Genomic DNA, 21373 nt, shown 5'->3' with positions numbered 1-21373 from the left:
CTATCGACTTAATACTATAATTTAGTTGTGGCTGTCTTAGAAGGACAGTATTTTTGCATGAATACCTCTCAAAAATTATTTATTTACATGTATACTCTTTAATATCGTAATCTTTTGCTCTGGTACCCTTCAGGCTAATTTTTCACGACTATAAGTTAAACTCTCAATAGTTTAACCGACGAAGATACTCTTATCCCCTTACTATTAACTTATAAAATTTTATGTTTTTGTTAACTTTAACGAGAAAATTTATGCAAAAAATTAAGAAGAGCTTTAATTAAAATAAAAATATTTTCTTTTTCCTAATGACCTTGTGAGTTTGCAGAGTAGGGACGAAGAGGCCAATAGAAATGGCATCTTCTCGGTAATTGAGCGATGGTGGGATTCTTTCTTTCTTCATGATAATTGACTACTGCACGTTTTAAATCATCTGACCAGTGAGACAGAATCTATAAAATGCACCATAGCAAGAGAGAGGAAGTGCCTTTTATCCTCATTTGTGTCTATCTCCAATGATTGCCTTGGAAGTCGATATTAATTGAGCATAATTCCTGGTACTCCACCGAGTCAGGCTTGTTAAGACTTCGATCCAAGTGCAAAATTACAACCATTTAAATTTATTTACTTCCCTTTATATTGGAGATGGTCCTGTGATTCGTTTCAGCTGCTAGGTACTGATGTGTTTGTTTTTCTATCAGAAGTGCAATTTAGCTCTAAGTACGTACTAGACTGTGTTTGTTTTTCTGAACAATTTCGTTATGACTTGGTACTGATGCCAAGGACAGTTAAGACGGTCCTTAATACTTCAGTAAACGAAGACGAAATGGATTCTGTGTGCATCCAATAAACAACACGGTCCTACTTGCTCGGTGAACAACAGAATACAACCATGCACCCAAGAGACAACATGATACTTGTGGGACTCTTCATTTAGATGCCTTAAGCCAGAATGGATGAAGTGAAGTGCAATTGTCTCAACAGCGAGAGTAGAACAATATGAGTTTCTTTTTTCCATACAATAAAAATAATTCTAACAAATAGCTTAAACACTCACTCATTAGTTCTATAATTTTTATGATTAAGTTTCAAACGTATACTTAATTTAATTATATATAAGAAAGAAGCCATCACATTGATAGAAACCTTGTGCATATAGAAGTAATTAATGCTTTTGCATCGGAAACTCTTATTCTTGAATCAAGGACTCACATAATTGGCAACCTCCTGTTCCTCTCGTGCACTCAAAAATATTGACAGGACGTACGTACGCTCCATTCTCATTGGTTCGGCCCAATGTCCTAAATTTGCGAATTTGAAGCCCATCACCTTTCTTTCTCTCTCCCCCACTCTCTTCTCTCATCATCATAATTGATCCAACTTTCAACATCTAGCAATACCCATCTTTCATCTTTCGTACTTGCTCACTTTCTCAGCATTTGCCTGATTCCTTATTCCCTCGACAAGCTTACTATAGAGCTAAGTTACAATTTAGGACCTCCATTATATAATTTTACCCCAGGAAAAAACACAAATTTATCCTGTATACTCTTGCTATACGAATAAAACATAAATATAACTCTAATAAATGTATATAATTATCTGTTTATCGGATGTTCATAATTAGTTGGGCACAAAAACTATTTACACACTGATGAGGTCTAACTGTCTAACTCTAGCTATCAACCTTCTTTCCAGAAAAGAAAGAAATAAATCTAACTATCAGCCCACTATATTGGGATAGCCATGAGCCCATAATTGAAAAGCCCATGACTAGAGGTGAGGGTATCATGGGCTTGGATTCCGGCCGGGCTAATCTTATGCCACTCGGTCTGGCGCTCCGTTCGATGTGCATCAATATAACCGTTGCGCATATTTAAAGTATTCTATTCATATCTAGCGATCGATACATTAGGGCGCATTCGAAGATCGTCGGAGTTGACCGGCACTCTGATAATTATTCCTTCTATTCTATTCTCTCCCCATAATCTGAGCACGTGAGGTTATACCTAATTTGGCGTCCAAGTCGCCCGATCCCTAACGGCAAATCTAGTGGGGGGCCAAAACTTAAACGTCTTATATTTGTAAGCCACAAACTAACAGAAAAGGTAGGTATACTTGCACGCCAAACTTCTAACTGCTCGACACCACTAGATGTTATCCTTCGCCCATGCATCAAGGGATGGAAACAAACTACGCATGCATGTGGGGATCCACGATTTGCTAATTCCTACGTGTAAGGCCAAGATGGTCCCCACCTCCATTTGTTGAGCTATTGGCAGCCGTCCAAATGAGACTTTCCGGAACAATAAGTACTATTTGGTTGATGAAATTAAATTTAAGAAGAAATTATAAAGAACACGTTATGTTATGTTTTGAGTATATTATAAATTAAAATCATATTTTATTATTATTTAATAAAAATAACTTGCTATTTCCAACAACAACAAAAAAGTACATGCTTGCTTGTTCATAAAATGATAAAAGGATAGGATTTTATTTATAATACAATCAAAATGTTATCTAAATTAAATTAATTATCTATATGCATGTCAATTTTTCAATAAGTTTTGATTTGACTCCTTGTTTGACCAACTCGATCCATTCCCACGTAAGCCTTTTAGTCGTAGAAGAAGGCACTTCTATGACAAGGAATAAGCCCTACATATATGGTCTAGTGGACCCCTGGAATCGTCAGCGACTTGAAATCTATCTAATAACAAAGTGACGGTCGAAACGTAGGACGAATTCGAGGACATCAAAGACCAAAATATTGGAAGCCTCTTTGATCCACGAGAAGCCTTTCGTAGTGCATCCAATTCGTGTGGGCCAAGAAAAAAATCTAACATCCAACAAAGAGAACGGTCCCGGGTGTATCAAGTCTGAAGTACGAGAATCCATCGAACCATAAGACAAATGTTTATTATCATCTTCTTTGGAATTAATTTGGATAACTATCTGATCCCAAATTATACAATAAGAAAAAATATCTAGGGAGGAAAAAAAAAAAAAAAAAAAATCAAAGTAGACGTAAACATAGAAGCAAAGTGGAGCCGTTAGAATCAGTTGGTGACCAACCATTGAATGATCACCATGTCTTCCGCCTGGTGGAATAATAAAGCTGCAGCTTAGCGACTTCCTATCTGCACTCCAAATCCTTCAAGAGGCTTCAACAACCAACCAACCAACCAAAAACGAACACATCCCTCCATTTATTCCAACGACAAGTAACCGTAACATCTTATTCCAATTACGAAACCCCCATTATTCCCCCAACTTATGCTGCCACTCCTCCTCCTCCTCCTCCCTTTGTTACTCTCATCCCATCCCCTATTCGCCGCCGCCAGACCAGTACCCGATGGGGACCACCAGACCGACGCGTGGCGTTCCTTCGACCGCCTCCTGGACGCGAAGCGGGGGAGCCACGTGGTCGGCGTGGCCGACCTGAAGCGCTACTTCGCCCGGTTCGGTTACCTCCCCGAATCTGGCGCGAACCTGACCGACTCGTTCGACGAGTTGTTCGAATCGGCGGTGACTCTATACCAAACCCGGTTCGGCCTACCGGTCACCGGAACGCTCGACTCGTCTACGCTCGCCCAAATCAAATCCCCGCGCTGCGGCGTCAGCGACTCGACGGTCAACAGAGTCAACTCGGAGCAGAAGTTCGCGTTCTTCCCAGGCGAGCCAAGGTGGGCCCGGCCCGGCCCCTTGGTGCTAACGTACGCCGTCTCGCCCACGGCCACCGTGGACTACATACCACGGGCCGACGTGACGGCGGCGTTCCAGCGCGCGTTCGCACGGTGGGCGCAGGTTATCCCGGTGCGTTTCGTGGAGGTGGCGGAGTACGAGGCCGCGGACGTCAAGGTTGGATTCTATGGCGGCGATCACGGCGACGGGGAGCCGTTCGACGGGGTGCTCGGCGTGCTGGCCCACGCCTTCTCGCCGGAGAGCGGGAGGCTGCACCTGGACGCGGCGGAGAGGTGGGCGGTGGACTTCAGGAGGGAGAAGTCCGATGCGGCGGTCGACTTGGAGTCCGTGGCGACGCACGAGATCGGGCACGTGCTGGGGTTGGGGCACTCCCCGGTGAGGGACGCCGTGATGTACCCAAGTTTGAAACCCAGGCAGAGGAAGGCGGAGCTGAGGGTGGATGACGTGGAAGGGGTCCAGGCTCTCTATGGGTCAAACCCTGGGTTCCAATTAAGTTCGATATTGGAGTCGGATACTTCTTCATCTGGAAGACGACGTGCAGGAATTAGTATTATTTTTGTTCTGGCGATGGCCGCGATGGGAATAGTTGTGTGTATGTGATGCTTCGGGTTCGTATATTCGTACGTCTGTTGTAGTAGCTTTCAACAGAACAGAGGAGGAAGAAGATTTCTCTCCTCTTTAATTAAATTTGTTTTCTAGATAAAACAAATTATATCACAAGTATTGTGATTTGTGAAGTGTATGATATATGAATTAGGAATAGAGGGAGGTATGAGTTAGTGGTACGTGTACATATCTTATATTAATTAATTTTATGTTTAGCACTTTTATTTTTGACACGTACACATACACGTAGAAAAGTTTATGGCTAACTTCTATTTCTGACTTAATATGCCTCTACCGTTCCATTAATTGTTGCAAGAAGAGGCGTGCGAGAATCCTCTATAACCGATAACTATCAAGTCATAGTCACTTGGCCAGCGCTAAAGCTACAGCTGACGTTAACTTTCAACAAAATTACCTGCACCGTCCGATCGTGATCGTTCGGTAGCTATTAGTCATAAGGCAGTAATCATCATTGGATTAGAAAAAAATAAATAAAAGCCACTAAATCTAAAGTGGAGAGGACCGTCCACTAGGATAGATAGATAAATAGATAAGGTATGAACTAGGAAGGGCGGTAGTAATTTATTCTCCTATCCTCGTCGTTTACTGTACGCTGCTTATCTTACTCTATAATTCATACAAACCTGGAAATACCTGGAGTAAGTTGAACCGCACCGCTCGCTAAGACGGCTAACTGACAACAACTGCACCGCTCACGGAATAGCTTTCTCTCATGGCCCAGTGGGCTCAGCTTATCCTGGTCCAACAGTAATGGGCCCTGGGCTGGATAATATAAAGAGAATTTTATAAATCAGACAATATATTTCCCTATTTTTTCATTAACAGTCAATCTTGGAGGATTTTATAACGAGGCTCCTATTTTTTCCTATAATTTTTATATTAACATCCTGAGTTAATCTAACTATAACCAAACAGATAATATTCTGTTAAAATAGATGGAGTAATTTATAAAATACCTATTATTCCTTGGGAAAGAGGGTTTAGTTTGGGAATGATATTTTAATTTTGTGTTGTAAGGTTTAATTTAAAGAAAGAGGATTTATATTTAAGAGGGTAGAATTTTGTTAATAAGATTTAGATTTAAAGGGTTAGAGTTTAATTTTAACAAAGATGACTTAGATTTAATAAGATGCAATTTAGTTTTAGAGAATAAGATTTATATTTAATGCAATGCTATTTAGTTTTGTTGAAGAGGATTTAGGTTTAGTGGGACAGATTTATTTTAGGGAAGATGATTAGATTTAGTGGGGTAAAGTTTAATTTTAGGGAAGATGATTTCAATTTGGCTAGTGTGAGTTAGATTAAAACTTTTGTAAGTTATTTTAGTAATTTGATAATAAGAGTTACATAACCATATAACAAGGTTTATGTGGGTAAGGTAAAATAAGGTAGGTGTGTTATATAAAAATGTAGGGTGTGATTTATAAAAGTCTCAAAAACTTTATCTTTAGGCGGTATTTGGTAGAAAGTAATAACATGGGCCCAAATCCAAACATTTTGACCCAATGGGCCATATTTACCTTCAGCTCATTCACAATGTTTTGAGTCCATCCCTCTCGCGTCGCTCCTTGAACCGAACCCTAACGCAAAAGAGAGAAACCCAAAACCTCCCATTATAAGCGCCAAGCTGCTCCTCCGAAGTTTCCAGTCTCTATTGTCTCTTCTATTTCCTTTACGCCCGTCGTCTCCTCCTCTCATCGATCGAAGAGGAATTCGGATCTAGGGTTTGCTCCTCCGGCTGAGATCAAGAAAATGGGGATCGCTGCTCAAACCCCTGATATACTGGGCGAGCGTCAGTCCGGCCAAGATGTCCGCACGCAGAACGGTACGTCCCTCTTCTCCAAGATCTCTTCGATCGATTCGAATCTGTCTGATTTATACTGAAAGCAACCCCATTTTTATGTAATCATTTGGTGTGGCAGTGGTCGCGTGCCAAGCCGTCGCCAACATCGTCAAGTCCTCGCTCGGCCCCGTTGGTCTTGACAAGGTGAAATGTTTTGTTTAATTTCTTCTTTTTAGTGTTAGAAAAGAGATGATTTCTTCCTTGAATTCGGGGAAATGGTTACTTTTGTGCATTTACGAGTAGAGATCATCGCTCTACTCATTCCTGAGGATTAAATATTTTGTCGAAAAGTGTCTAACTTGACGCAAAGAACAACCTAGGATAGGAGAAGGATCAGTAGAGACACATATTTCTCATCCAACAATATGGCTGTTTGTGGATTTCTGAGACTACGCACAGTAAATTGAAAAGTTAAATCTTGGTCTTTGGAAATGTGAACTAGGTCTTTCTTTTTATACGGATCATCCATTTTGCTAAATACATCAGTAAAGTTTGTTATAAAATTAACTAAAATACTTGTCATCAAGGTATTCGCGTTCTCATATGATATATTAGCCAAAAATAAGAAAGAGGACATATAGGCGAACATTTAGCCATGTGAATATGTGATGACCAATTTATTGGATTGGAAAATTTGCAACTGAAGTAAGAGTTAGATGTAAACACACGTTATTTCATGTACTTGCAAAATAAATATTCGTTTTATTCTGCACCACAAAACATACTGAGTCTATCCTGATTCTTGCATTTTATATATTTACTTAGATGTATCACTGGGCATGTGATATATTAGTTGTTGTTGTGCTATGCATTAAATACTAATTTTATTGAGTGCAAACTATCTAGATGCTCGTCGATGACATTGGTGATGTAACAATTACCAACGATGGTGCAACCATACTCAAGATGTTAGAAGTGGAACATCCGGCTGCCAAGGTATATAACTGGATACTAGTTGAATAGTTACCTTAAAGGTACAGATTGGAAAGTTTCTGTTTTCCATCTACATTTTCTTTTTCTTATACATTTGTCTTTTGAGTATGTTAGGTTCTTGTTGAACTGGCTGAGCTTCAAGATAGGGAGGTAGGAGATGGGACAACATCTGTGGTTATTGTAGCTGCAGAATTGCTTAAGGTGATGTAACTAGAGTTAATAACTTTTTGTGTCAGAAATCCTTTGAAATACTGAAATACGTTATGTTGACAAGTTGTTATATATCTCTTTTTGCACTACAGAGAGCAAATGATCTTGTTAGAAATAAGATTCACCCAACATCTATCATAAGTGGCTACAGGGTATGATTTTGTACTTTTTAGCCTATAAATTTACACTTGTTTTATGACCGCTGTTTTCTTATATATGTAACACAAGATGGTCATTCCAATTGAATATTTAGTTTTCCATTTAGTGACTAAGTCTCCCTTTTTTGTGGAGCAGCTTGCGATGAGGGAAGCTTGCAAATATGTTGAGGAAAAGCTAGCTGTTAAGGTATAAGCTTTTTTGGTTATTAGCACTCTATTTTTTCTTCCTCTAGTTCAGAGCTAATGGACAGTTTCACTTTTTTTTTAAGGTTGAAAAGCTTGGAAAGGATTCCTTAATTAATTGCGCAAAGACGAGCATGTCCTCAAAATTAATTGCTACTGATAGTGATTTCTTTGCAAATTTGGTAAGCTAGATTTATTTGCCCGTGTAATTCTCCATCAATAATTTTGATTCATCATATGAAAGATAACATCATTAACCATCTCTTTCCTTAACAATGGAGCTTGGGCATGGTATTCTTGTACCTCTTTGTGTTTTGGTTTAGCATGATGATTTCTATGTTGCATGTGCCCCTATGCTTGCATCTTATTCTATTTCAGTTCCTTTCTCATATTATGACTGATTGGTCAATTGATTGCATGACTCATGTTATTCTTCAGGTTGTAGATGCAGTTCAAGCTGTCAAGACTACAAATACAAGGGGGGAAGTCAAATATCCAATCAAGGTTAGTTCCTGAATTTCTGGTATCAAATTCTATCTGCTCATTGGTAAACACAATACATCCTGATATATTACGGTAGGCTACGGTAGCTTGGCAAGTATGTTGGGGCAGTGCCACATCTATATATATCAGATTTACTGTGATAGTTTGAAGCTTTTGTGAGGTTTTTGGAAAAGTCTTGTGGATTTACATTCTAAGCATGCTTTAGTGAATTTGATTCTGTGCATCCACAAAGCTTTATTCGGCGAAGTCAGTGTTGTCTGGTTATGATATTGTGGACTATGGAGTTCGACAGACATAGTGATGTCAATATATTCTTGAGCTTGTTATTGACATCACACTAGCTTGCTTTCATTTCTTTCTCCTATTTGGCTGTTGCAAGTGGATAGCAATATTCCATCTTTTTCATGCTTTATATTCCATCTGCATATTTATGATTATGCCATCTTTTTTCTATAGGGAATTAATATATTGAAAGCTCATGGAAAAAGTGCCAAAGATAGCTACCTGCTGAATGGATATGCATTAAACACAGGCCGTGCAGCTCAAGGAATGCCTACAAGAGTTGCTCCTGCAAGAATTGCCTGTGTTGACTTTAATCTTCAAAAGACAAAAATGCAAATGGGTGTCCAAGTTTTGGTCACTGATCCTAGAGAACTTGACAAAATTCGTGAAAGGTAATGTAATATGGTACTTCAGTTCATTCATTCACACCGAAAATGCAACTAATTGTGGAATGAATTATGCGATGTGGAGCATCGTAACATGGTCCATATTTTATCCTACTTGTGGAGACAATTTCACGCGTCTTGGATTTCCAGTTATTTCTTTGGATAAATGAATTACTTAGTGGTACTGTACCTGTTCCTTTGGAATCATGCAAGCACACAGCTCTTCTTTCAGCTTGCCTTTTGGACTGACATGCGTTACTTTTGCCCTTTTACAGAGAAGCTGACATAACCAAAGAGAGAATTGGAAAGCTTTTAAAAGCTGGAGCTAATGTTGTATTAACATCTAAGGGAATTGATGACATGGCACTAAAGGCACGTGCCAATAAGTTTTTGTATTCTGCATGCAAATTGCTTTCTTTAGGATTTAGCTTGCCTGAATCACTTCAATTGAGATATATGCTCATATTTTGATGTAGCTTAGTTTCTTGGAGCCAATATGCATACAATGCTCTCAGTCTGCTGTTCACGTTTTTCTTCTTCTTAATTCTCCCATATATATTGGACACTTTGTTGATTGAGTCCTCTTGATGTGACATGCACGGTATGGTAACATAGTTGTGAATGTCTTAGCTTGCAGTGTTGATTATAATTTGGTGTGAATGTGTTAGCTTGTAGCGTTGATTATAATTTGGTGTGAATGTCTTAACTTGTAGTATTGATTATAATTTAGTGTGAATATCTTAGCTTGTAGTGTTGATTATAATTTGGTTATGAACTTCGACAAATTGTTCAAGAACATAATTCTTTTTTCCTTGAAGCAGATGTGTCACATTTGGGATATTACAAAATTTACTTGTTTGGACATGATCAATTTGTAATCTATCTACCTAGTTGTTTTCCTTAACTTTCAACTCTTTCAATATCACCCAATGCCAACACATATAGAAGAAAAGAGGTACTTGGAATTCCTTTTGTCCTGAGCACTTCAATACTTTGGTAACTGCCTCTGAAATTCTGATTGTTGTTATTTGGTTCAGTATTTACTCTATGCTTCAACGTATACATGTAGAACTTATTTATTTGCATATCGTTGTTCTTATCTCTTATTAATTATTTTATTTTTTTGGTAAGAAGTCCAGCACAAGCATGTGCATAAATTAGTCACCTTTGTATTGACTGCTGAATTTGTTTCCCCTTTCCACAAAATGTTACAGTATTTTGTCGAGTCTGGAGCTATTGCCGTGAGACGTGTCCGCAAGGAGGACTTGCGTCATGTTGCCAAGGCCACTGGTGCAACTTTGGTATGTTTCTCATTTCTGTAATATAGACTGTATGTAGATGATTTACTAGCCACTGCAGTTTACACTTAAACATAAAAACTTTTATCTTAGATATATTGGATTGGAATGTTTTGTATCACTAGGACATGTGCTTTGACATTCATATATACATTTGTTTTATTTTGATTTTTCCATGCGACAGCATAGATGCTGAAAAGTTCAAAAATTTCTCTTGACTGTAGAGAATATCACTGTATTGAGTTAATTTTTGCTTAAACCACACCCTGCTATGTGCACACATTTCTCTGGAGTCTTCCAGAAACAATGCTTCATTTTCCTAAACTAACAGACTGATTGACTGCAGGTGTCAACATTTGCAGACATGGAAGGTGAGGAAACATTTGATTCATCATTTCTTGGATATGCAGATGAAGTTGTGGAGGAAAGAATTGCTGATGATGACGTAATTTTGATTAAGGGCACAAAAAACACTAGTGCGGTTAGTTTTTGACTTATAATATGTTTAGTTCCTCTTTGGGAAACATTAGCATAAATCATTACTCAAAATCATATAAGCTGCTTAAAAACCAATAGTAGCTTTGACATTTTCATATTTCTTTCCCTAGGTCTCCTTGATACTTAGAGGTGCAAATGACTATATGCTTGATGAGATGGATCGATCTTTGCATGACGCATTGTGTATTGTGAAGAGAACACTTGAATCCAATATGGTAAGTATTGACTATTGAGATGCATGTATCTCCTTTACAATCCTCCTTTACAATCCTGAAGAAGTATCAAAACTTCAACCTATCATTGATCTTCTCGGCCTCAAAGATTGTTTCTTTTCTATTATTATTTTCCATATTATGCAAACATTGACTTCAAATTGGCACTGATGTCTTGTTATCTGAAAAGACAACTGGCATTTGAATAAGCAATTTTTTAGCTCTTGCAGAGTAGTATTTGTATAGAGAAAATTATACTATGTTAAGAAATCATAGTTGGCTGTTCCGCCAACAATAGGGGTGTATACTCAGAGCCCTGTTCAAGCTTGGCTTGGAATTTGATTGGTGCCTAAGCCATAGGATTAAACTTGAATTGATTAATTTCAATTCAAGCCTATGACTATTGATAAACAAATTCAAGCCTGTTTAAAATTGAGCTTGAATCCAATTTGAATCAAGCTTGAATTGAGTCTTGGGTGGTCTACACTTTGTAAAACCAATTCAAATATGTAACCAAATTGAATCTTACTTACCATGTATATATAGTTATTTATTTATTTATTTATTTATTATCTATGTTTATATACAAATTGAGCTTTATTGAGGAACCTTATTGAGCTGGCTTGTGCTCAAGTTCGGCTTGAAATTAAATTTATGCGTAATTCAATTGATCACACTTGGCTTGTTTCGAATACAAGCTGAGCTCAAGACTTCTTGATTATTTTGACAGCCCTGACCAACAGTGGTGATTTTCCCCCCTTTTTCTTATGTTAACCCAATCTTAGAGTGCAATTTTTCATCAAATAATAAAATAAACAAATCTTTTATCATTGAAGATGTTCTATTGGTGGTGCAGGTAGTTGCTGGTGGTGGTGCAGTTGAGGCTGCACTGTCTGAGTACCTGGAGAATCTGGCTACAACTTTGGGTTCCAGAGAACAGTTGGCAATTGCAGAGTTTGCCGAATCTCTTCTGATAATACCTAAGGTTTATTTCTGTAGCTTTTGTGAATTGCAGTATTGCATGTTTGAACTGTATTTGTATGTTAGAAGCATGAATTGGTGTAGGTACTCGCTGTGAATGCTGCAAAAGATGCAATTGATTTGGTCACCAAACTCCGAGCTTACCACCACACAGCACAAACAAAGGCTGATAAACAGCACCTTTCAAGGTATCCTCAAAGAGAACTAACTGACAATATATATCACTAACTCTTTGTTTTCTTTGCCATTCTTTTAGGGTTTTATCTTCATCTAGAAAGTTCGTGTGAGATAAAGCACGGTCTGTGTATAAATGATTAAAACAGCTGAATTTTGAAGGAACCAAAATATCATGACACTAAATTAATTGTTTTGCTTGACCGGCCATTGTGCACAACACTTGGCTGATACAACTCTATTTTTGAAGCACAACACCAAACTCCTAAAACTTTTGCAAGAAATATTGCATCAGTCATCTTTCCAATTTTTTTCCCATCACATACATCACCTGTACTCTTTTTCACTATCTTGCAGTACGGGTTTGGACCTATTGAAAGGTACAATCCGCAACAATCTAGAAGCTGGAGTCATTGAGCCTGCAATGAGTAAAGTGAAGATCATTCAGGTAGTTAGAATGTTTTATCGATGTTTTATCGAGTTCTTCGTAAAGCATAGCAGAGGATGGTGGAATATTCCTTAGAACTGCTGCTTCACTCTTCTTCTGTTGCGCAAGATAGTTGTCCTTTCTGTACCAATTGTTTACTGATCTTTTCTCCAAATATTTTGGTTGCAGTTTGCAACAGAGGCAGCTATAACAATTCTACGGATCGACGATATGATTCGGCTTGTCAAGGATGAAAGTCAGAATGAAGACTAAAGATGATGGGCGTTACTTATTTACACTGCAATTTTGTGGGCTATTGAGCGAACTGGTCTAATATTCCATTTTGCAGACATCTAAAATTCTGTCGTCTTTGTGAATTTTCTGTCTAATTAAAATACTAGCGTACACTGTAGGCTTCAAGTTTTGTGGTAGGAATTGAAGAAACAAGCGTGTATTTTGGGTAATTTAATTGTTGTGCACCCGCAGAGAAATACTTAGAGCTGCTTTCTTTCTTTGTCGGACAAAATCTAGTGTTGCTTTTGGGGTTTATTAAGTGCCCTTTCGGACGTAAGATCCCACCCTAATTTCCTGGCTGGCTCTTGTTGAAAGGCCCGGTTGCAGATTGATCAGGCTGGGAATTCTGTTTGTAATACTAGTGTGGGCTAGGCCACAGATTTGTCTATATTCAGTGTTTTTCTTTCTTTTTTTTCAAACCATCTTGTCTTAAGTATTCATCTGCACATAGAATATACTGTCTGGGATCCCACCGTAATTTTATTTTAATCCTTTCTCGTGTAATATATATATCAAACTATATTAATTCCAAACAATTAGGGACGATAATATGACATAATATCTCATATCAAACGCATTAGTGAATTTCTCAGGTTTCCGAATTTCCAACAACGTAGTTTGCTATACACCTAGAAATTATCAATTTAGTACCAAAATACCAACAGTGATTTTGAGCCATTCTGTACATAAACATTATAAACAATAGGATAATCTAACAAAACAAAGCTGCATCTGAAGAAGAAAATTAAAAGTGTAGTTTCCATTGAACGAATACGTGGAAGCAACAAAATTACTATCTTGCATCTTTGTACAGATTTCTGCAAACAATACATGACATAGTGAACCTCCGGACTTCCTCTTGCTTCTAGAATAATTTTCTTCTGCAGGGTCGTATTATCTGTATAGCATAAAATGCTCTTTCTAGTTTGTCCATGTCCGAAGGACAGATCATATTCGCCAGCAAAGTATAGACTGTCCTGGATTGAAGGCCAAAGACAACAGAATTATTGATAATATAAAACAGTAAAAAGTACAAACTTGGCACTAGATTGATGGTAGTAAAACTACTGAATCTTATCAGCATGCTGTTAGTTATTTTTAAAATGGCAATATTATTTGGTAATAGCCAATCCAAGTAATCAATTTGTTTTTACTCTCAATGTACCACAAAAGGATAAAAGTGATTAGCTATAGTTAACTTAATGCGTGAGATATGAATAAGACGGCAGATTAGGTTGTTATTCTAACATGATTTCATCCTGTACAATTCTTTTATCCGAACCACCATACTTCCTTCTGGTATAACGGAAAACCCCATTTCTTTTCTTTACTTCGCTATATAAAGATCTGAAATTGCCTTAGGCTTTTACCTATATGTTTTATCACAAGCAGCCACTTTCTCAACGAGTAAACCTGAATAATTTATCTAATATCTTCCAACCTTATACTACACGAAAAATATGCCCTAATTGACTCAATGCAACAGCACAAGGACGAAGTAGTGTTACTGAGAAAGATCTCTAACAACCTCCCTATTTGCAAGTTAAATGAACACACTCTAACTTGCACATCCCAAAAACATTTGTACCTGTGTGATAACTCAATATAGATGATCTCCTACATTTCATAGTTTTCATTAAGATGGTCATATGATAGCCAATGGCTTCAATTCTTCCTCTTTCTTACCTACATTTTCTTTGCCCTTTTTCCTTAATGTTCCATGACAGACCTCCATCGAGCTAATGAGAGGCAAATCCAACCCACCAAAAGTGCATTATTCCCGATTTAGATGATGTTCATGATGGCATCAAAGAGGAGACATTGATCACTATTTCCTCAAATGCGATGCAAACACTGAGCTTTTGTAGGTGATACTACTAGGAGTCGCACAAACGAGTCGGACATCTTACAGCCCAATTAGCAATTTAGCACATCCAAATAAATGTACGAAATGAAGAATTGAGAAGACATTAGAGTGAAGTTAGTTTTTTAAGGCACCGAATAATAACTTCTTCAAGATTATATCTGTAATCATGTCAAGGACAAGATTGAAAATAGTATTTATATCACCCAAAATGATCGCCAGTTTAATTTCTGATGCCGATCTAGTGGTATACAATGTAATCAAAAAGATTAAAAAGGAAAATGTGAGTTGGTGCATCTAACAAGGAAACGTAATCTAATTTCCTTCCACAAGATGCAACAACACGAGTTGATATAGGTGAGCTCACTGACCATTCACACAAAGATCGCAGCAATGGTAGCTGCAGTATGTGATTGGCTAATTAGCCACCAGATTAGACTTTCTACTTCGTTTTCATCCTTTTCAAATCAAAATTCTTCCCCCGACCGATTTATTTCAACCATTCTTGAGATTAATAGCTTGAGAATGATATTTACCTCTCGATATTTTCGAATCTTTCTCTTCTTCCTCGGTCTTCTCCGGAGCCCAGAGAGATCCGATGGCAATCCAGGCTCCGACGAGGCGGCGAATGGTGCGAGGGGCCGCTAGGGTTTAAGCATATATATAGAATAGCGAAGAACCATCCTGATTTCATCTCAGCCGTCCGTTCGATATTTGCCCAAATGTTTCCGCACGAATATATTATATGCACGGTCTCATCCTTACCGCCCACTGCCACTCGCATAAGAATACTATGCGGAACATTTTGAAATTGATGCTGAGCTCTCTCCCCTCTCCATCTTCTAAACCCTAACCCTAGTCTCTACCTGGGATCCTCTCGATAGAATCGTTTCGGCTCCTTATGTAGACTTGCCCATCTCCATAGAATATATATATATTAATGTCTTTCCCTAATTTGCATGTCCTTTACTTGTATTGCTTCTTGCTTGTGAGGCATCATGAATTCCTTACAGTAATCGATACTCCGATGTGATTTCTTTACTGTTTTAATTTGGATTGTTCTAATAATTGGTTTCGAGATGTTTATAATGCATCTTGATTGCTACTATAAAACAAGTGATGGTCATAAACAACGATTATTGACAATACATTGAGATATCCTATGTTTGCATCTTGAACCAAAATCCATATGTATTCTATTAAGGTTGAAGATTGCAATTTAGCACATAAAGAGCTTGAATAAACTTGTGCTTGTGCTAAGATTAAGCATTGTTGAGTCTTGTCTTATCGAGTAAATGCCTAAGCATGAGAATGTCTACTTGTTTTATACATTAAAATGTTACGGTCGTGTTGGACTATTGGCACACCTGCAAAGGAAGATTATACTGAGATTTTGGTGTAATTGTTTGTTTGCTTGCTGGGTATTTGCAATACATGTCGGCATAATTTGATCAGAGCTTGTTGTTGGTTTTCCATTATAGCGTTCAGGTTGCTTGGCTGCAAATAAGTTGTACTTGAAGCTTCTTTTGTTTAATTGTAGATTTCTCGGTACTTCTGCATATATTTCAGGTTAGTAACGCAACCTTCCTCTAACTTCATAGCTGCTACTCCTCTGTGGAGATTTTACCACCACTATTTGACATAACCAAGATGTTGCTCATTTTTAAACAAACATATACGTTCATCATTTGTTTCGCAGTGTCTCCCTTTACATGGCCTTCATGATGTGATAAGCTATTTATCTTGAATATTATGGACATGGTTTTAAACTTCTTTTTACTTCACTGATGGATGAAATTTTATGATCTTACTTATATTAGAGATTACTACTTGTTCAAACAGTGAAACCTGAAAACCATCTTATTGTATTTGATTTACAGTAATTTAAATTTATTAGTCCTTCGAAGAAAATAGCTGGTGACTTTACTTGTTTTGCTTCACATGTTTCTCTGTACTTGACTTCTGCAGTCAAATATAAACTGCTAATGCTTGAAAGAAATACTTGGCATTGAGCATTATTTTTTTGCCTAACATAATTCAAGAATGAGCCCTTATTGCTGATTGAGTTGAGTTATATGTACTTAAACATAATAATGGTGAAGAATAATTGTATACTTATTGGTGCTTTAACTATAAGCACGATTAGTTGGTTTGGAGCATGGTATTTTGAGAATTCCCCTGTTTGAACCGATCGGTTTTGTGAGGTTTGACAGTGTAGTTTTGTGCATCAATTTGCCAAAAGATTTTTATTGTACTGATGAGTTCTAGTGCCTAGTGTAAGGCGAGGTTGGATCCTTGTCATACATTTGGTTTGTATGTTCACTTTGAATGAGATTGTCTACATGAGGGCATAAATCTGAGGAATGAGGACATGGCTCTGGCTATTACATCTAAAATATTTGACTCCTGCCTAACATTTTCTTGATTGCTGCAGGAGCCATTGACTTTCTGCCTAATATTTTTGAAGCTAGAGTGCTATATCATTAAAAACACGGGAAGTAGGGGATCGTTAAACTTATTATTGATTGTGACAATGATCAGCTACAATAACAACTCAATTCTGTGACCTTTCAATTTGTGACGATCTGAAGGAATGCAAAGTCATTCATGTATAAGCAAATAACCCAACTGTCAGCTGTTATCGAACCGTGCTGGATGGTCCTCATGTATGATGTATCCCAAGGTTGCTAGAGATTTTGAATAGAGAAGTTTTGGGTGTATTTTTCTTGCATGCGCTTTTTGCTGATTTATCGATCAATCAATTGTAATTGCATTTCTTTTTCTTTTGCAAAGCAGGGAACACAGCTCTACTTCTTTACTCAATTGATTATTTTCTGGTCTATAAAAAGAAAAGGAGAATTGTTATTGTTACATTCGTTTTTTTTATTTTAACGTTTTGTCTACGAAGAGTTCACGCTTTTTATGAGTGATTAACTTATTACTAACATATTGTGGCTTCACAATAATAAAGTCATTACTAGTATAATTATTCTAATTTTTATACTAGCATAATAGAGCTTAGGCTGGTATTTATTATATTTTAATATAATATACAATAATTATTTTTTATGTGATATAAATTTGAATTAATAATTTGGCAAATGTATAAAATACTTTTTTATAAATAGAATGGTAGAGAGAGGGAAATAATAATTAATTAAAATGATATTTTTTAAGATATAAAAATATTAGATGAACGATTGAAGGAGAGATATGTATGTATTATTATACTAGTATGGATCCGAAGACTTATATTCGAATAATTATATTCTTATTTCACGAACTATGTGTGCCCAATTCTTACCTTAGATGGAAATTCTTGAAGACATTTAGTTTACTACGCATCTATTGCGGAGCTCTCCCACTCGACGCAAGGGAAGTCAACCCTCGCACAGGAGGCATTGGGCGGTAAATTATTCGAAATAAAAAAGGCCAGCCAACCCGGGTCTCCCTTTATTTTCTTTATTAAATTTTCATCCTCGATATAAGCTCTGGTTGGAGTTGACTTTGACATGGGAACCTCTCTTCGTTTGTGGGTTGCCAATGCATGGCTTCGAACGTCGTGAGACGCACGTATTGCAAAGACGAGTAGTTTTGGGAAGACTTTGTTTTGGTTGGTTCATCAGCAAAACCAGTGGAAAAGAGATGCCAAGAAAAGCTTTTGGTTTAAGAAATAATAATAATAAGATACTCTACGAAATATTTTATTTGATTTGGGATGCATGACATCATGCGATGCATGCATGTGCAGCCTCACTCTTTCACGTGCCATCCATGTATAAAATCATTGTTAGCTGGAAAACACGGACACCTTAATTAATTACTTGCATAAGCTGGATTTGTTGTTTTTCCGACCTTTAGGAGAGTGACTTCCGGTCACTTTCGGTCTGCACCTGATTGTTTGTTTAGTTTCTATAAGTGGCTTCTTAAACACGGAATCTTTTGTGTTCTTTTTAATTATGATGACCCTGATACGGGTGACGTGTATATACACCTAATTTTAGGCTTCACCTCTTTAACTAAATACAGTAGAGCCTATCACTATCAACGTTAATCCCACAATATGGTTTGATTCACACTTCACTACTCCCGACCCTTTTATTTTATGGCAATTGCACTGCAAGTTCACGTTAAATGTAAAATATAAATTAATGTTCTTTAAACATTTAAGTTTATAGAGCAATAAGTAAATCAACAGATCTGTGGATAACTTTCAAATACTGATTTAGTGGGTGCCAAACTGCAAAAAGAAAGCACTACTTGTGAAACAAACAGCCCCACTTACTACTGAGCATGTCTATATCATTCCGAAGCAATCACCAGTCATACGTCATATATATATATATAATCACAATAAGGTGCACCAATGGCATACTATATAAGATCATAGGGATTGATGGAGCTAGAGGAGAGCAATTATCTCAAAATAAAGGGATCATATTTATACGGTGTGAAAATACCTATTCTAAAATAAATAATTTCAATGTTATAATACAATACACTAGGATTTGTAACAATACGAATAAAGAGAAGGGCTTCTCGACTAAAATCATTTCATTCGAGAAAAGTGCTAAACTGAAAAAGATATATATATATATATATATACTTTCGAGCTGAATGCATTGATAGCTTAGGATAAGCATATCCTTCAAATGAAGTGCGGTCCAAAGGCACGTCTTTTTTGCGGCAGAGGGAGCTAAGTCGTGCCTCCACCTATGCCTTCGGTCTTTTTAACAAAGGAAGGCAAAAACGAGGACCAGCTCCCAACCCCGCACCTGACACACCTGACTCCACCCACGTGCTTTCTGTTCCGCATAGCTTATTTTCTGCGGGAGGGTGCGGGCCCCGCTCCCGAGGCCTCACGTCGGCAGACCGGGGAATTCGGCGCTCTGCTCACCGACACCTGGCAGTCCTGGGATAGCGGCCTGACAGGAACTTCCACGTGCTTCGCTGTTACGTGTCGGTCTCGAAGGAGCCCACGAAGTTTCCCGACCGACGGCCTCGCCGTTATGGTCACCCGCGGAGGACCGTACTCTCTACTAGCAGCCCATCACCAGAGGAGGGGGACCCACGCGATCAGAATTAAGGTTATCATTAGGGAGACAGCGTAGCCTTTTTGCGGCTTAATAAATTCGTTAGCGTAATAGTATGATAGAGGCCGAATCACGTGCAGGGAAACCGCGAGCACGAGCTCGCATGTGCCGCGGGGATCCCGGCCTCCACGCCTCGGGATCCCCATCGCACTCACGTGATTCGATGCCTTTCGCCACCATCTCCCCTGCCCCTGCAAACCCCTCCTCATCCTGTCCTCTTTCCATACGGCAGCTCCGGACTCCGGTGCTGCTTCCCTTGCGCCTCTTTGCGGGACCCACATCGTCGTATATATATATATATATATATATATTCGTATTCCTGCTCTAAATTGCATTATTTTTCTAATGTAATTATGAAATTAATCAGTAGCTAGTAAAAATTTATTTACTAATTGAACACATGGAAGTTCGACTTCTCGAAATAAACAGTGCTATTTATCCACAGACCGCAGCTGGAGGACACGGAAAGGTGGGTGGTCCAGGACCGTACAGAGGTGTGATGTGGACGGGTACAGCTGGCGACGGATGGACGAAGAGCGGCAAGAACGGCCACGTCGGCCGGTGGAATACACGACCGTACTGTCACGTGAGCACGTGGGAATACTGCTTAGCTAGTGTTCTGTACGATGGGCTCACGTACGAGTGACATGGAGTGGACGTAGTGGGGATTAAGTTTGGTATACAAAAAAGATAAACTATATTTAATTCATTTATTTTTACTCTAAGTTTTGATTAAGATAAAAAGAAGAAGTTATCCATCTCTTTTATCCCAAAAGAAAATCGATCAATTTCCCATCACTACTCTAGTATATTTTAAATATATTAGAATACGTTTATAGTGAAATTGTTTTGATCAAAATATTCATAGTATTTATATTTAAATTATAGTGAATTAAGTTAAATTACTTTTGGTTATAAATTCTAAAAATAATCTCAATATTACAACTTTTTATTCATTTATCTTTATCCTAAGTTTTGATTGGGATAAAAAAAATTATCCGACTCTTTTATCCCAACAAAAATTGATCAATTTGCCATCACTATTTTAAATATATGATAATATAATATTAGCAGTGAAATTATTTTGATAAAAATGTCCATAGTATTTATAATTAAATTATAGTGAATTAAGTTAAATTACTTTTTGGTTAGATATTATTAAAATAATATTATTATTATAAATAATAGTGGTAAAATAAAACTACAAATTCCATTTAAATTGGACCTATTTCTTAGGTATAATGTTTTACTCTCTACTATCGTAGTCAAACAGTAACCGTATTTTTGTTGCTTTTTATATAATTAAACACTTAATACAAAAATCAGAATAAAATTTTATTTACCTCGAGATAATTCCTTATTTTTATCCTAATCCTAGTATTTTATTTTATCTTGCAAGTAAACGCATCCAAGATGGTACCAACAATTTTCACCGTTTTATCTTTTAGTAGAAAAGCTTTATGTACCAGAGACGATGCATATTGATGTGTATTAAGTCTTAACGTGGAACCTTTTCTTCTTTTTACATTTAAATACCTAACCAGAAATTAAAATAACTCCTCATTTTTTGAGAATTTTATTTATTTATTTTATCTGACAACCTAATATTTCATCGTTTTATCTTTTACTATAAATGACAGTACCAACAAATATTATTGACGCGTACTGTCTCAACTCTCAAGTGGCACTAAACAACGGTAA

The 21373-nt window shown here is 37.5% G+C and overlaps 2 protein-coding genes and 1 long non-coding RNA gene across 3 annotated transcripts; 2 read left to right on the top strand and 1 right to left on the bottom strand.

Annotated features, from left to right (window-relative positions):
- Positions 1-2891: 2891 nt before the first annotated feature.
- On the top strand, positions 2892-4544 carry LOC140793214 (metalloendoproteinase 1-MMP). The gene has a single exon (XM_073144577.1). The coding sequence runs from the start codon at positions 3277-3279 to the stop codon at positions 4303-4305; it is 1029 nt and encodes a 342-aa protein (XP_073000678.1). The 5' UTR covers positions 2892-3276; the 3' UTR covers positions 4306-4544.
- Positions 4545-5856: 1312 nt separating this feature from the next.
- Positions 5857-12947, top strand: LOC140794046 (T-complex protein 1 subunit alpha). The gene is made up of 17 exons (XM_073145857.1): positions 5857-6157; positions 6255-6319; positions 7022-7111; positions 7223-7309; positions 7411-7470; positions 7613-7663; positions 7746-7841; positions 8098-8163; positions 8620-8837; positions 9107-9203; positions 10046-10132; positions 10476-10610; positions 10738-10842; positions 11696-11824; positions 11905-12008; positions 12352-12442; positions 12611-12947. Exons 1-17 carry the CDS (start codon positions 6085-6087, stop codon positions 12692-12694), a joined length of 1638 nt encoding a protein of 545 aa, XP_073001958.1. The 5' UTR covers positions 5857-6084; the 3' UTR covers positions 12695-12947.
- Positions 12948-13448: 501 nt separating this feature from the next.
- Positions 13449-15480, bottom strand: LOC140794047 (uncharacterized). Its single transcript, XR_012110052.1, has 2 exons — positions 15116-15480; positions 13449-13692 (listed from the first exon to the last, which is right to left on the bottom strand). It is a non-coding gene; the product is annotated as an uncharacterized lncRNA (long non-coding RNA).
- Positions 15481-21373: the final 5893 nt, after the last annotated feature.

This window comes from Typha latifolia, chromosome 8 (assembly GCF_019914945.1).
Source record: "Typha latifolia isolate L0001 chromosome 8, TyphaL0001v2, whole genome shotgun sequence".
Lineage (NCBI taxonomy): Eukaryota > Viridiplantae > Streptophyta > Magnoliopsida > Poales > Typhaceae > Typha > Typha latifolia.
Note: the sequence above shows the minus strand (reverse complement) of the source record. Positions and strands in the feature narration are given on the sequence as shown.

Bases quoted from the DNA above. Each gene is read 5' to 3' on its own strand.
- LOC140793214 (XM_073144577.1), top strand. From the start codon at position 3,277: ATGCTGCCACTCCTCCTCCTCCTCCTCCCTTTGTTACTCTCATCCCAT.
- LOC140794046 (XM_073145857.1), top strand. From the start codon at position 6,085: ATGGGGATCGCTGCTCAAACCCCTGATATACTGGGCGAGCGTCAGTCC. The intron at 6,158-6,254 runs GTACGTCCCTCT...TTGGTGTGGCAG, and splicing joins AGATGTCCGCACGCAGAACG to TGGTCGCGTGCCAAGCCGTC. The intron at 7,310-7,410 runs GTGATGTAACTA...TTTGCACTACAG, and splicing joins TAGCTGCAGAATTGCTTAAG to AGAGCAAATGATCTTGTTAG.